Source organism: Apodemus sylvaticus, chromosome 3, assembly GCF_947179515.1.
Source record: "Apodemus sylvaticus chromosome 3, mApoSyl1.1, whole genome shotgun sequence".
NCBI lineage: Eukaryota > Metazoa > Chordata > Mammalia > Rodentia > Muridae > Apodemus > Apodemus sylvaticus.
In genome coordinates this window covers 113,178,054-113,194,395 of record NC_067474.1, presented here as the reverse complement: position 1 = coordinate 113,194,395, position 16,342 = coordinate 113,178,054, and the positions used below count along the sequence as shown (strand labels likewise).

General features: G+C 40.3%; 1 protein-coding gene across 3 annotated transcripts in view; it reads right to left on the bottom strand.

Annotated features, from left to right (window-relative positions):
• Positions 1-16,342, bottom strand: part of Patj (PATJ crumbs cell polarity complex component) — a 300,765-nt gene that overhangs the window by 162,503 nt on the left and 121,920 nt on the right. For all 3 annotated transcript variants that reach the window (XM_052176811.1, XM_052176808.1, XM_052176809.1), the window contains exons 25-27: positions 15,166-15,276; positions 5,701-5,778; positions 686-785 (exon numbers count right to left, since the gene is read on the bottom strand). In XM_052176811.1, the coding sequence (XP_052032771.1) occupies positions 686-785; positions 5,701-5,778; positions 15,166-15,276 (289 nt within the window). The remainder of the gene's footprint in view (positions 1-685; positions 786-5,700; positions 5,779-15,165; positions 15,277-16,342) is intronic.

Sequence of the window (16,342 nt, the reverse complement as noted above, 5' to 3'; positions counted from 1 at the left end):
AAAGAAAGAGGTAACGCACATATAAATTTCAAAGGACACAAAATTAATCTTTAAAAATGCTGGTTGAAAGTATTTTGTACAAACTGCATGTCCCTGGCACTAGTTACTTTTCAAACCACTTCCATGTCTTGAGAAGAGACTGCATAAATAGCAACCAGGCTTACCTGTGCATACTGTACATGCACAAGGAAATGTGACTTCCTTAAATATAGCCTCTAGTAAACCTCTGCCCAAAGGTAGAGCTGATTCAACTACTGCAATAAAATCATGAAACAAATTCCCAATGCCTCCATAAGACACGGTGACTACCTGTGCTGTCACATGAATAATAGCAGCATTCCTTTAAAGGTAAGTATCCAGAACTGGCACCTATGCCCAACTCAGACGATTAGGGAGGGCATCAGAGGGTTAGCCCAGTATTCAGGGCTCAGCATTTTTGTTTCAAAATCAATTAGTAAAATTAAAACATCATACAACATAGCTTTCTTAAGTGTCCTTTGTTAAGTTCAGATAGAAAAGCTAAGGAAATAAAAGCCACAGGAATTTCAAAGATAAAATACTTTATTTTTAACACATGCTCATGCACATTTTTGAAGACGTGGCCCTATATTTGTGATTAACAACAGTCATGGCGGCATAATTTAATAAGCTCTGCATCTACCCTAAATAACGCAAAGGAACTCACTGTCGGTCAGGGCACAGTCGTCTTCACTTTCCTCCACGTCTGCAGATGGAGCTCTGTAAGGCGGGGGCAGCTTCATTGGAGGTGGAGCTGTTCCGTGCCTCTGAAGATACAAAGGTCAAGAAGAGGGTTAATTGTTTTTATACAATCCTCTCCAATGACAAAAAAAAAAAAAAAAGAGGATAATCTGAAAATAGATTGGATGCAGGTGTCTTTGACCGTGACAAAAGTAGTATAAAATAAATATTATTTCCTCTGGTTCCTGTTTTTTTATAAAAGTAATTTTTTGTTAATACAACAATGCAACAAAGAAGAATTCAAAAGCACAGCTTTTGAAGATCACTGCCCTTCCTAGAAGAATACACGCTTTCCCTTAGGAAAGGAAGCCATGCACATTCTCCTTCTACCACAAAAGTCAACCTCCTGCATCAGTAACAAAGCAATTCACAGATTCTTGAAATAAGCACAGAGGTAACAACAACCCCACGGATCAACTTTACAGTTACTCAGATGTTTTTTATTATAAGCATTACAAATTATTTTATAAAATCTGAAATACAAGATTTTATAAGTGGCAAAGTGCTTTTCTATAGATAGACACATTTAATATTAAAAGGGAAGTAGTTATAATGAATACTTATTTCTGCATAAAGGTGCTCTGAATTTATATAGCAAATAATAGTTTGAGTCACAAAAGTAACTCTTACAGATAATTAACGTGAAACAAAATTCCATTGTTAAATTACCTTCACAGAATGATGACACATTCTTGAACGAAAGAAGAATTGAAACATGCCAAACTTTATAGAGACGCCAGCTGCGACAGGTAGGAGCTGAGGTGCCCAAACCTTTCACAAACACCCAAATGACTAGATTGGGATTTGTCTTCCTACAGGACTTCAGTAAAGTGAGTTCAATTATGCTTTATCTGACAAAACCACTAATGTAAGGTACCTCTGCTGAGTGGACACTGGCCCATTATACACAAGCCACTCGGTGAACTCCTCCGGAAGAGAAGGCACTATCTAGGATCCTTAAAAGCAAGCGCACCCACATCTTGAGTACAATGTCTAATGAAATCAGTGATTGTAAGTGTGGGAAATATAAAATATCAAAACACAAGTGTTACGAAGTCAAATGTAGAAACATTCATCAAGAAGCAATTGAGAAAGTATTAGCTGTATTCTTTAAGTGAAACAGGTGAGTGAAAGAAAAAAAATCACATGACACCTTTCCCCCAATAATCCCTTCTTGTTTCAGTTCCAGGCCATTCAAAGTCAAAGATGATTGTTCAAATGAGGTCAGGGGTTGAGAGCTAAGAAATCCAGCTAATACAATTATATTCTGTCAGTACTCTTCAGAGAAGAACACAAAATAAGTATGTCCTAATCCAGGCTGATCCGGAACCCACTATCTTTCTTCTTAACTCTGGGACTAAGTGTGTATCCTGCCCAGTCCCCTGGGGCGCTTTCCTGCTGCACATTAAGGAAGGGTGTGCACACAGCCAAACCATCCAGTGACAGAGAAGGCCGGAGCTCCTGATGTTAGAATAGGCCAGGAGACAGCAGCTCCATAACCACAGAGAACAAGTCACACTGAGTGGCAGATTCAATTTCAGTCCCAAGCACATGGTGACCTCCCTACACATTTGCTGCATGTCTAATAACTGCTTTTTATACTGCTGCTTAAAAGATGAAATTTTACAAAATGATTATGATGCAAGCAATTCTTTCTATTTATTTTGTGGAGATACAGTCCAATGTGATATAGCTCAGGCTGGCCTCTAATTCTATATGTAGCCAAGGATGGTCCTGAACTCCATCTCCTAAGTTCTGGTATTTCAAGCATATACCACCCCAACTACTGAACTGTGTGTGGGATAGAGGGAAAGTGTCTGTTTTGGAAAAAGACAACACCAATGTTACAGCTTTCTTGTCCTGGAAGACATGAACTAATTTTCTATCTAAACTGGAACCTTCCCTGCTTGATTCTCTGTTCCCTGAAGCATGCTCACCACCTCTTGCCGCCCTCAATAGTGAGTTTAATAAATACTTGACATCTGCACATTTTGCATAGTTTTAATAATTATATTCCCATGCATATTATTTAAATCATGCTTGTATATTTTTAAGAAAATTTAAAATTTGGATGCCAAGGAACTCCTTGCTGAGTGTCTATAGAACCCTACAACTAGGCATGCTCATGCCTAGGCGAGATGGAAGAATCCACTTATTGGCATATGGCATGAACCTGACCAGGTATCTGATATCGGGAAGAAGGCATGTTTGTGTTTTTTCTACAGAATGCTGCAGAAGCGTGCTAGCTACTAGAGTGATTGGTGTGGCATGCTGAAGATAATGCCGTCTGTGGGCTTGCTGAGTGTGGTGACTTTACTTGCCTATGTCCCAGATTAGATAAACTGCCTTGCTTCAAGTTTTTAGACGTTGTGGGACAGAGAACCTGGAGACTACTAAAACTGACTTAGAAAACTTAACCTAAAAGAGGAGTTATAATGACTCTTCTCTTTCCTTTAATGTAATCAGTTGACTCAATCATGGAGTGGTCTAAAAATAAATCCAATATTGGAGATTCCAATTATGAAGATGGCTAATAATCTTTATCAGCCAGCTGAATTAATTTAGAATATAGTCTTTACTCTTTCTTCCCCCACACTGGGAAGCCAGGCTTTGTGTCTGAAAGTTGCTAATTTGTAACTGAATTAGATATCTTGGACCATCCAAAGACAAGTTAATCCTGCTTGCTTCTAACTCTGGACCTTTTATCTTAAGCAGACTGCTTGAATCCAGCAGGCTGACCTGGATTGAAAACTGGCATTTCTGTTAAAGACCCTCACAGGGTTTTTCCAACAAATCTACTCTCTGGCATCAAAACCTATACAGGAGCCACATAGAACTCAGATCTATGTGTGTTTGCTTACGAGCTGACATGGGCACCAGTGAGAGGTGGAAGGCAAAGCACTGCAAACACCATGTTTTCTGCCTGAGTCCACTTGAAGCAAACCTGGTTGCACAGAGGTTGGTGTTTAAAGGCATTCTTTAGAATAACAAAAAGGAAGCCTAGATCCTCTCCTCCATAAAAAGACACCATAAAGTACTTAAGAGGACCAGGTAAATACTTCCACTCCCTGGTTAATGCCCACTGTCCTTTGACAGATGACTGTCCACTTGGTTGTTACCTCCTCATCTTATAACTAATAAAAAGGGAGGAGATGTAGAGAGCCATATTGGGGTGCCATGCCACCTGGCAGAAACTTGACACTGACGAAGGTGAAGTTCCTCTCCCAGCCTTTGAGCGGGAATTCCTGTGCTAGCCATAATTCTGTTCCACCTAGGGTGGAGCACTCAGACCAAGACCAAGTCCATTTTTCTCCAAGGACCCGCAGTTTCCTGAGAGGCACTAGCCACCTGACATAGCCACCTGCGGAGCAAGTGAACCAGTTCTGCGAGTTTCCAGCCTTTGGGGGAAGGGTCTTCCTCTGCCTATATATATTTGGAGACACCCCCCCCCCCAATAAACTTCCAGCCTTGATCAGGAAATTTGTCTTGGATTCATGTTTCTCCCGCTACTTTCATTATATCCCCAGCTATCCTTCCAGGTAACCCGGGTAACCCGTTCGGCATAACTGTGTGCAGTTACATTAGTGAATACTGTTTTTATTATTTTTTTCCTAATATATATATATGGACAGTTTTGGAAATCCCGGTAAGATGCTCAAGCAGACCCATCTTCCAGATCTAATTCAACAGAGATGCCTCAGATAAACACTGTAGGCAGTTGTGAGCTATCAGACATGGAGGTAAAGGTCTCCTGCAGTTGCTCTTCATCCTCTGTATCCCTGAGTCAGAGACAGGTGTGCTGGACGGACTATAACCTCGGCACTTGGGAGATGAGGCAGGGGTGACAGGACCACCACATCTGACAGTAAGTTCACAGACAGCCTAGACTATATAAGATGCTCTTCAAGGATCACGAGTGAGCAAGCAAACAAAAAATAAAACAAGGCACAAATCAAGATTCTCACTACCAAAGTGCCTTGGCAATTCTTTCAACAGACACCAAAGCAGTAATACCATACAAACAGCAGTCTGATTATAACTGAAGTAAGTTAGAAAGTCCCATTAGCAAAATGTATTTCTGGGAGCAAATCAAAGGTTTATACTTTTCTGAATTATGAACATCAATGAACAGAAACAATTTCATAAAGAGAAAAGCATGCTAGGCAACTAAAAGGTTGCAACTTCAGAATGATGCGCTGTCATCCCAAAGCAACCCCAAACGTCACAAAAGTAATGGGTGGAGATTGACAAGTTGACGCTAAACATAGAAATAAATGGACACAACTATGCAAGACTTTAGAGGAAGAAATATGAAAATACAAAACCCTACTCCACCAGAACACAGCACTGAGTGCAGGCATCAGTAACTGAGGAGCAGAGCATGCTGGGATAGGTGGGCGGATCAAGAACCAGCTCAGAAGTCAACCTCCCTCTACAACTCCAGCCAGGACAGGCTTGTCCTATAAATCCTATTTTAAAATAATGAGCCAATTTCTTTGATGTGGTAAAAAAAAATGAAGCACCTACCCAATACTATACTTAAGAAATTTTTGGGTCAATAAATTCTATGAGAATAGATGCAGGAAAACAAAGTGGGTAATTACTTCTGACTGACGATAAGAACATTTTTTCCTAGTAGAGGTAAATTTTGATGTAGATCTTCTAGGAGAAAAGCAACAAGTACAAGAAACTTCCAGTTATGAGCAACATGCTCTGGGAATGGCCGGCCAGCCAGCAGAACCAAGCAGGAAAGAGAGCTACCGAAGCCCTCGGCTGACTGTGCTTCACAGGTCGCCTTCTTCTGGCTCACACTTCATCTGGTCAAGAACCAAGCTCACACCCAGTGGAAGCCCATAGGCTACTACCTCAGCACAGTCACCCACTACTCAGCTATGCAAACCCAAACCAAAGCCTCCCCAGGGGCTAGCAAGGGTCACTTACCTTAGCTTTCCTTTCTTGAGTGTGTTGATCCTGGTTCGAGGCAGTTGCTTTGCCTTTGTTATTCACACTTGGGATGACCTACACCAAAGAAAGGGGGCAGGGGAGAAAAAAGGAATAAGCCCAAAAGTCTTTTTCTAAACTCAACGTGATGGCACACACCGGCAGTCCCAGCCCTAGTGAGACTGAGGCAGGAGAATCAGAAGCCTGAACTGTACAGTGAGCTCAAGGCCAGCTTGGGTGACACAGAGTCTCAAAAGAAAACAGAAGGTGGTACATGCCTTTAATCCAGTACTCCAAAGGTGGAGGCAGGAGGAGCTACGTGAGTTTGAAGCCAGCCTGGTCTATATAGCAAGGTCCAGGCCATACTACGACCATGTCTAGTAGGGACAGAGGGAGGGATATAGGAAAACCATCCCTTTCCCCACCTTCCTTATTTTTTGTTGTTAGTGTGGTATAGGCGACTTTTTTCACTGTGTGGCTCAGGTAGTCTAGAAGTTGCAATGTAGTCTAGGCTAGCCTCAAACTCATCATCTTTCCAGTTCAGAACTGGTGAGAACAGTGGAGGAGGTGCCCTACACTGCGATTTAATACATTCCTTTCTGTTTGTTTGTCTGTGCCACTGTTCATGCCAGGCTTGGCACTGAGCAAGCTACAGCCTTTATTTCTATGTTTTTAGATAATAAAGACTTAATGAACCTAGTGACTTCATCTCAAGGTAAATAGATATATACGAAATTCAATTCTAGGCAATAAGTAAAAGTACGTAAAGGTATGCATTATAAAATTATGTATGTCACAGGAACAAAGAAATTAAAGATTTGTGTATAAGATGAAGACAGAGAACACTACAAAATTAGACTACTGTCACTTAAATAGCTCATCTGCAAAGGAAATTTCAGAGGAAACCTGATAGATGCTAGAATATAGGAACCCTCATTCATTTGAAATCTGTAGTACAAACAATTTAAGCTTATCCCTGACTAGTTTACAAATAAGAGACTCAGACTATGGTTATTTTATAAATTGGCTTTGACAATTACTGAGGGATCACCCCTAATCGACTCTCCTACAGATACCCTGGCTACCTCCCCAGCAGTGTACCCCAGATATTTGCTGATTCTTCTGGTCAAGTGAACATGGTTCCTCTCCTCGGGCGGCTTCCTTCCTCTTCTTTGTGCCCTCCTCCCCATCTCTACTTCTCCAACCAGGTTACTTAAAACCTACCCACCTCTAATCCCTCCAGGAATTGGCTATAGTCAATTTTATTTAACCAACTGTTGTAAATCAAGGAACAAGATTTACACAACAAAAGCTTGTAAACATGAGAAGTTGCAAATAGGCCTAGACTTTTAGGTATAGAATTTAGTATTACAATACATAGCAACAGACCAAACCTCAACAGGAATATGACTCCCAGCTATTTAGCAGATTTTATAGACTTGGCTTTTTTGTTGTTGTTGTTTTTTGTTTGTTTTGGATTTGGTTTTGTTGAGACAGGGTTTCTCTGTATAGCCCTGGCTATCCTGGAACTCACTCTGTAGACCAGGCTGGCCTTGAACTCAGAAATCCGCCTGCCTCGGCCTCCCATAAATTTATTTCTTCTATCCAATGAAAGAAGGAATTGAGTGATTTTTTTTTTTTTTTTTTTTTGTAATTTCTGTGGTACATAGACAGGGTCTGATACCTAGTTCCATTCAGTAAGTATAAATGAATAAAGTTCAAGTTCATAATTTTAATAGGTATGTACGTATGTATGTATGTATGTTGTATGGGTGTTTTGCCTGTGTGTGTATTTGTTCCCTATATGCGTGCCTACTTCCTATGGAGGTCAGAAGAGGTCATCATCAGATCCCCTGGGATCACAGTTAACAGGCAGCTGAACCTGGGTCCTCTGCAAGAGCAGCCAGTGCAATTAACCACTGAGCCATCTCTATAGCCCCATGAAGTTTATAAAAACAATTTTAATTTTTATTGATGATAATAGCACAGGATTTAAATTTTGTTTGGTTTATGGTTTTTTTGAAACAGGAATTCAAGACAGTTTATCTTCAAATAAATTTATTTTTGTAGTACTGCAATTAAAAAAAAAAAGAAGGAGCTGGGCAGTGGTGGCACACACTTTTAATCCCAGCACTTGGGAGGCAGAGGCAGGTGGACTTCTGAGTTCGAGACCAGCCTGGTCTACAGAGTGAGTTCCAGGACAGTCAGGGCTACACAGAGAAACCCTGTCTCGGAAAAACAAAACAAAGAGAGAGAGAGAGAGAGAGAGAGAGAGAGAGAGAGAGAGAGAGAGAGAGAGAGAGAGAGAAAGAAAGAAAGAAAGAAAGAAAGAAAGAAAGAAAGAAAGAAAGAAAGAAAGAAAGAAAGAGGAATTCAGTAATTCACTCCAGGGCTACTTAGGACTTGGTGTAGCCCAGGCTGGCCTTCAGTGTGTTGGTGAGCTACCATGTTCAGTTAAAGGTGTATCTAGGAGTTGGCTTGTCCTCCTGGCTCTCCCTCTGCTGCAGCTGCTTCTGGCATGTGGCTGCTACTTCCCAAACAATTTCTCTTTGTAATGTTATCTATGAAGCCTCTTAGGAAAATAGAGGACAGTCATATTTTTTCTAGTCCTAGAGCTTGAATAACTATTAGTAATTGTTGAGATTATTCAAATTGCTAACACAAATAATAATGGCATAAAATCTGATGGTTGATATGAAGGTAGGAAAAAAAAACCCTTTACAGAAACTTAAAGGAATAGCCTGACTAGAGGATATAAAAAACATTTTGAACTACATGCAACTTAAGATGAAATTTTATGGCTCCTGGAGCTGATCCTGTACCACAGTACTCCTTACTCAAATACTGCCAGGAGAGAGTGGGTCTCCCAGGAGTGCTAACAGGCCTGTGGGCAAAGGTAAGACCACCACTTCTGCTCAGAGGGACACACTTAGAGCCCTTAGGTCACAGGAACCCTTAGGTCACAGGAACCAAGGAGCAGCCTGGAACAGGATCCTTCCGGTTTCTATCTGTACCCTGGAGCTGATTCTGTGCCACAGCTCTCCATACCCAAATATCTTCAGGAGAGAACTGGTCTCCCAGGAGTACTGACACACAGGCTTGCAGGAGGGACAAGCCACAGTCAGAGACAGCAAGACCAGCCAACACCAGAGATAACCAGATGCAAAAGGCAAGGGCATTTGCATAAACAACAGAAACCAAAGCTACTTGGCAACATCAGAACCCAGTTCTCCTACCACAGCGAGCGTGGTTGCCCCAACACACCATAAAAGCAGGACTCAGATTTAAAATCACGTCTCATGATGATGATAGAGCACTTTAAGAAGAACATAATTAACTCCCTTAAAGAAATACAGGAGAACATAGCACAGGTAAACAGCTTGAAGCCCTTAAAAAGGAAACACCAAAAATCCCTCAAAGAATTACAGGAAAACACAACCAAACAGGTGAAGGAATTGAATAAAAGAATCCAGAATCTAAAAATGGAAATAGAAACAATAAAGAAATCACAAAGGGAGACAACCTTGGAGATAGAAAACCTAGGAAAGAGATCAGGAGTTATAGATGCAAGCATCATTAACAGAATACAAGAGAAAGAGGAGAGAATCTCAGGTAGAAAAGATACCATAGAAAGCATTGATACAACAGTCAAAGAAGACGCACAATGCAAAAAGCTCCTAACTCAAAACATCCAGGAAATCCAGTACACAATGAAAAGACCAAACCTAAGGTATAGAAAAAAGTAAAGATTCCTAACTTGAATTGGGCCAGGAATTATCTTCAACAAAATTACAGAAGAAAACTTCCCAAACCTAAAGAAAGAGATGCCCACAAACCTACAAGAGGCCTACAGAACTTCAAATAGATTGGAAAACAGAAAAGAAATTCCTCCCATCACATAATAGTTAAAACATCAAATGCACAAAACAAAAAGAGAATATTAAAAACACTAAGGGAATAAGGTCAAGTAACATATAAAGGTAGATAAATCAGAATTACACCAGACTTCTCATCAGAGACTATGAAAGCGAGAAGATCCTGGACAGATGTCATACAGACTGTAAGAGAACACAAATGCCAGCCCAGGCTACTACACCCAGCAAAACTCTCAATTACCATAGATGGAGAAACTAAGATATTCCATGACAAAAATAAATGTACACAATATCTTTACACAAATCCAGCCCTACAAAGGATAATAGATAGAAAACACCAATACAAGGAGGGGAAACTACACCCTAGAAAAAACAAGAAAGTAATCTTCTTTCAACAAACCCAAAAGAAGATACCCACACAAACATAAAAATAACATAAAAAAAAATCAGGAAACAACAATCACTATTCCTTAATATCTCTTTATATCAATGGACTCAATTCCCCAATAAAAAGACCCAGAATAACAGAATGAATAGGTAAACAGAACCCAACATTTTGCTGCACACAGGAAACATACCTCAGTGTCAAAGAAGACACTACCTCAGAGTAAAAGGCTGGAAAACAATTTAATGAGGTAAATGGTCCCAAGAAACAAGCTGGAGTAGCCATTCTAATATCAAATAAATTCAACTTTCAACCAAAAGTTATCAAAAACGATAAGAAAGGACACTTCATACTCAAAGGAAAAAATCTACCAAGAAGAACTCTCAATTCTGAACATCTATGCTCCAAATGAAAGGGCATCCACATTCATAAAAGAAACTCTACAAAAGCTCAACGCACACATTGTACCTCACACAATAATAGTGGGAGACTTCAACACCCCACTCTCATCAATGAACAGATCATGGAAACACAAACTAAAACAGAGACACATTGAAACTAACAAAAGTTATGGACCAAATGGATTTAACATCTATAGAAACCATCATCCTAAAACAAAACAATATACTTTCTTTACAGCACCTCATGGTACCTTCTCTAAGATTGACCATCTAATTGGTCACAGATCATACCTCAACAGATATAAGAAGATTGAAATAATCCCATGCCTCCTATCAGATCACCACGGATTAAGGGTGGTCTTCAATAGCAACAAGAAAAACAGAAAGCCCACATACACATGAAAGCTATACAATGCCCTATTCAATGATAACTTGGTCAAGGAAGAAATAAAGAAATTAAAGACTTTTTAGAATTTAATGAAAATAAAAGCACAACATATCTAAACTTATGGGACACAATGAAAGCAGTGCTAAGAGGAAAACTCAGTCTGAATGCCTCCAAAAAGAAACTGGAGAGAGCTTACACTAGCAGCTTAACAGCACACCTGAAAGCTCTAGAACAGAAAGAAGCAAATACATCCAAGAGGAGTAGACGGCAGGAAATCATCAAACTCAGGGCTGAAATCAACCAAGTAGAAACAAAAAGAACTATATATAAAGTCAACAAACCAGGAGCTGGTTCTTTGAGAAAATCAACAATATAGATAAACCCTTAGCCAGACTAAATTAACAAAACCAGAAATGTAAAAGGAGACATAACAAGAGAAACTAAGAAAATTTAAAAAAAATTATCAGATCCTACTACAGCCATTTATATTTAACAAAACTGGAAAATCTGGATGAAATAGACAATTTTCCAGACAGATACCAGGTACCAAAGTTAAATCAGGATCAGATAAACCATCTAAACAGTCCCAAAACCCCTAAAATAATAGTAGCAGTGATTAAAAGTCCCCAAAACCAAAAAAAAAAAAAAAAAAATAAAATAAAATAAAATAAAAAAAGCCCAGGACCAGATGGGTTTAGTGCAGAATTCTATCAGACCTTCAAAGAAGACCTAATACCAATACTCTTCAAACTATTCCACAAAGTAGAAACAGAAGGAACACTACCCAATTCATTCTATGAAGCCACAGTTATGCTGAGTATTCTCCCTTGGAGATGAAACGGTTTCTGTCTAATCAGGAATTTTTCACAATTTCCTTTCATAGAGGACTTCATAAGAGGATTTTTTTCTACTTCTCTCATGTTTAACGTTCCAAATAGATTTTAAAGACTGGTTGAGTGCATATTGCTTTTAGCTTCAGAAGATATTACATATATTTAAGAGACATTTAAGTATTATAAATTATTTTGATGATTTAAAAATGTCAATACTGAGTTGTATTTTTTAAAATAAATTTTGTTAGTTTAATAAAAAATAAAAAGTAAAAATTAAAAAGATGAAAGTTTAATCACTTTTATTATGTTAAATAAACTAATTCAGAATTAGTAAGGAATCAGAAATGTTTTACTTCAATAAAACAACTGTACTAAGTTCTTCAAAAGACTTAGTTTTGTGTGTGTGTATGTGTGTGTGTGTACCCTCAAAGGCTCAAAGAGGATGTCAGATTCCCTAGAGTAGCTAACATGGGTACTGGGAACCAAATGTGCAGCCCTCTGTAAGACCATCAAATGCTCTAAAGCTGAGTCATCTCTCCAGTTCCAGCAAAAATGTCTTAAGGTACAGTCAGAGCTTCTCTTGTGAGCACCATGCTCTGTCCTTCGGCGTTACTCCACATACTTTAATGATCTGCTGGAGTACATGGTGGTAGCCTATAGGCAGGTGATTCTTGTCAGAATACAACCAAGACAACCTGGGCTCTGCTTCCTCACAAAACCAGGCAGTGGTAAAAGGCAGGCAGAAGCTGAGAGATGGGCAACATCTGTTGTCTCTCATGATGCCTACATACTGAATAGCAAAGATGTATTTCTCTATGTGTTAACCACTGGCAAAGCAGAGATAAAACGCTCATAAAAGCACTGCCTCTTATAGGAAAAAGAAGACCATGCATTTCATGTAACAGTGAAAAATGAATTTATACGGTTAACACAAAAAATGTACATGTAGGAAAGGAAGGGCACCATTCTAAAGCCATGTGATCAAGTATAGCCACGGTGCTGGAAAAAGGAAGCAGCACAGCACACTGCTTCTGGGGAAATTAAGTAGGACTAGTACATAGCTGTATTCACTAAGAGAAAAATAACGTTCAGTTTTAATTCTTAACAATGCTTAAGGGATGGCTAAGGAGATGGGTACCATTTCAAAAGGGTTTTGTTATTACTGGAAGCAGAGGTGGGAGATATAAAAAATACACACAATGCTACCATTAAAAGTAGTTATGTTATTATATGGAAAACATTACCTTGGCATAGAACCTTTCTTAAAACAAATGCAGTATGAACCATAAGCTCTGCTGGCAAATGAACAGCTGCTGAGTAAGGTATGTGCACCGTCATGGAGCTGATGGTGCTGATGTGGCACGTGCACTGTCATGGGGCTGATGGCGCTGATGTGGCACGTGCACCGTTATGGGGCTGATGATGCTGATGTGGCACGTGCATCGTCTTGGGGCTGATGATGCTGATGTGGCATGCGCACTGTCATGGGGCTGATGGTGCTGATAGGAAGTTTTCCAGCAGGAAAACACTTTTACACATTAGACTTTGGAGTGGCACAATATTAGAATTTGACTTCTTTCAGGGTTTTGAAGAAAGTTCAAAATTTAATATAAACTGGCCAAAATGTTTAAGACAGCTGGGCAAGGTGGCCCACACTTGTAGTCATAGCTACTTGAGAGCTATGAGGATCAGGAATTTGAACGCAGTCTAGACCACTCAGTTAGACTTTGTTTCAAATAAAATAAGGGTTGAGGGTGGAGTCACGTGCTTGCCTAGCACGTGAGCAACTCTGTGTTTGATCTCTAGCACTGGGAATTAATTTAATACAATTAATTTGGAAGGGGAGGAGTGCAGCTCAGGGGTACAGTGTCTGTCACGCATGAAGCCCAGTGTTCTGTGGCTACTACTGCAAACCAGAGAAAGAAACATGGAAACTGTCTGCATCTGCCACACTCTGGCCCGAGGACTTGTGGCAGTAATTAATCCAAACCCCTTTAGCAGAGGCATGAACCTTGATTTGTCATTGGCTTGGAAGTTACTCTGTGCTAAATTGGGTTAAAAATGGAACAAGAAAGCCTGGTGACTAACACCACCGGTCAGCACACCCGTGGCTGCAGGCCAGAGGCTGAAGTCTGGCAGCCTGCTTCACTCCTCGGACCAAGCGATGAGCGTGAGCCTGGGCGGATGCTGAGGAGCTGCTCCTGCTCTTACAGCTATGTTTATGTCATCTATGAAAAGCCTTGTAACTCAGCTCACTAGTAAAAGCTACTAGAGGAAGGACATTTTTAGGTGGATTTATAGCACAATCAAATGTCCTAAATATTTTCAACAGGGCACTTAAGGTTGGCGGCAGAGTGTATATCCTGTTGACTCATTTTCCCTCACAGTTGTTTCTTTGGAAGTGCCATTTGGCAAAGAGCAGTCTAGGTAAATTTCCTATTGAATGCAGTTGTAGAAATAAAAGCATAGCCACAGTTACAGTCTCTGTATTATAAAATACAGTTTAAAAGGTGGACTCCGGAGAGTCTAATTGAATCTTAAATCCTGAGTATGAGAGGATTTTATGCAGGCCACTCTCTAGTCTTGCCAGGGTGAGGAAGGAAAGGCCCAGTGTGGGGCATGGTGAAACTGCAGCACTGTCCACTGTGACCACGGCTGCAGCCCAGCATGCACAAAGTGCTCTCCTGCATGGAAAGCCCAGCATCAGAGCTGGGGTACTGGGTATCCAGTGACCCACTTGTTGTTTTCCACACAAGTATTATCTCCTGTATTCCCTGAAGGACTGACTATATTACAGCACTGAGGCCCAAGTAATCCTGTTAATTACGTAGTTCTACTGTTCAGAAGTACATATCACTTCCATTTCTAGGATTTAAGGTTACTGAGATACATACAACCTATCAAACAACAGCATCACACTGACAATGTATCTGTATTTACATGCCCAAGACCTGCTGGCTTCTCCATAATGCGGGTTTGTTTTTTTTGTTTTGTTTTGTTTTGTTTTGTTTTTTGTTTTTTTTTTTGTTTTTTGTTTTTGTTTTTTTGTTTTTTTTTTTTTTTGGTCGAGACAGGTTTTTCTCTGTGTAGCCCTGGCTGTCCTAGAACTTACTTTTTAGACCAGGCTAGCCTCAAACTCAGAAATCAGCCTGCCTCTGCCTCCTAAGTGCTGGGATTAAAGGCGTGCGCCACCACCGCTCTATAATGCTTTTAATCCTGACCTTTTTAAACTTTGAGGTAACTGACAGAGAAAAGTGAAAAAGTGTGCCACTGTGTTGACAGAAGTAATAAGCAGGCAGGGAGGGGACAGGAACAGGACACTGTGATTCTCAGGCTTGTTTAAGCCAATGTACAGGGTCATGACTCAATTTTGGCCAGCAGAGCAAAATTGGGCCAAAAGAAAAAAAAAAAGAAAAGAAAAAAAAAAAAAACCCAGGGATTGATGGGAAAGGCTAAATCTGTATGGAGCTAATTAATACATTTTACAAGTAAAACCAAGCAACATTGAAGCCATGGGAAGACTGGGAGACATGGTTAGCAGAGGTGGACAGAGTCCTCTGTTGAAGTAAGACACAGAACTTACCCTTGGGGTGGATGACAGGCTCTGTACCACAAACACCACAGGGTTTCCTGCGCTCTTGATTGCTTCCACAGCTTCTGCATGGGAGGCATTCTGCAGGTCTACACCAGACACCTAAACCACACAAGGCAGCATTCTGATTAGAAGGGCACCAAACTGTGGACAAAGCTAGCTCAAGTTCGTGTGTTTTATCCTATGCGTGAGAAAAGCCAGGAACTAATGCATTAGACGACAGCCAGGGAGTGAGAGCAGCTGTTTATGAAATGTTCCGCTGTTTCATGGACAGCATGGTTAACATAATGCTTCCATCTGGGGAGGGACAGCAGGGAGGACAGCTACATTACAACAGTCCCACTTTCATATAATGACCCTAAACCGGAAGCTGGTAAGGTTCTACCCCAGAATCTCTATGCAACAGTACACGGCTCCATGTACCAGAAGCATGCCTCAGAGTGGAATGAGAACTCTTCCCAGACTTTTATAGTCTCTCCATTAAACTGAATTACTTAAACTATTACCACAATCCAGAAACTATTTTGCAATTTGTGCTAACAAAAGAAGTGTCCAAACACACACAGGTTCTTTTATTAAAAGTACTTGTCACTTTCAGATAAAGGGTTCCCTATTTGGAAACTCAGATAGCATAACTTACTAGCATATCCATAGTCTCAAAAGCACAGGGTTTCAAATCCCAGACAGAGCAGCGCCTTAATTACTAGGGTGGGTTTCAGACAGCAGGGCGGGGTGCACTGCTTCAAAGGGATGAAGACCAGGACTGAAGGATGAACACGAGTATTCCTTAGTGCAAGATGGGAATGACTGATGGGAAGCCAGAGACAAATGAAACTCTGGCACACTGAACAGCAGATCTGGGTCTTCTCAGCTTTAGGATTTAAATGCAGGAACTCCACTGTTCACTTGGTGAAGACATACTTCTGAGAAATAAACCCTAACTTCTTAAAAGAGTTCTCATGTATCTAAATCTTTCTTATCATTGTTTAAAGGTATCTGTTTATAAGATACAGACAGAACTCATCACTGACTTTAAGTAAAAACAAACCAAATAAAAACCTTAGAGCAAGAAACACAGGAAACAGAAACAAATGACTCATTACACCTGACTCAAAGTAGAGTAAAACGTAACACTCAGCAGCACTGTGAGCCTGAGACAACGAGAAGG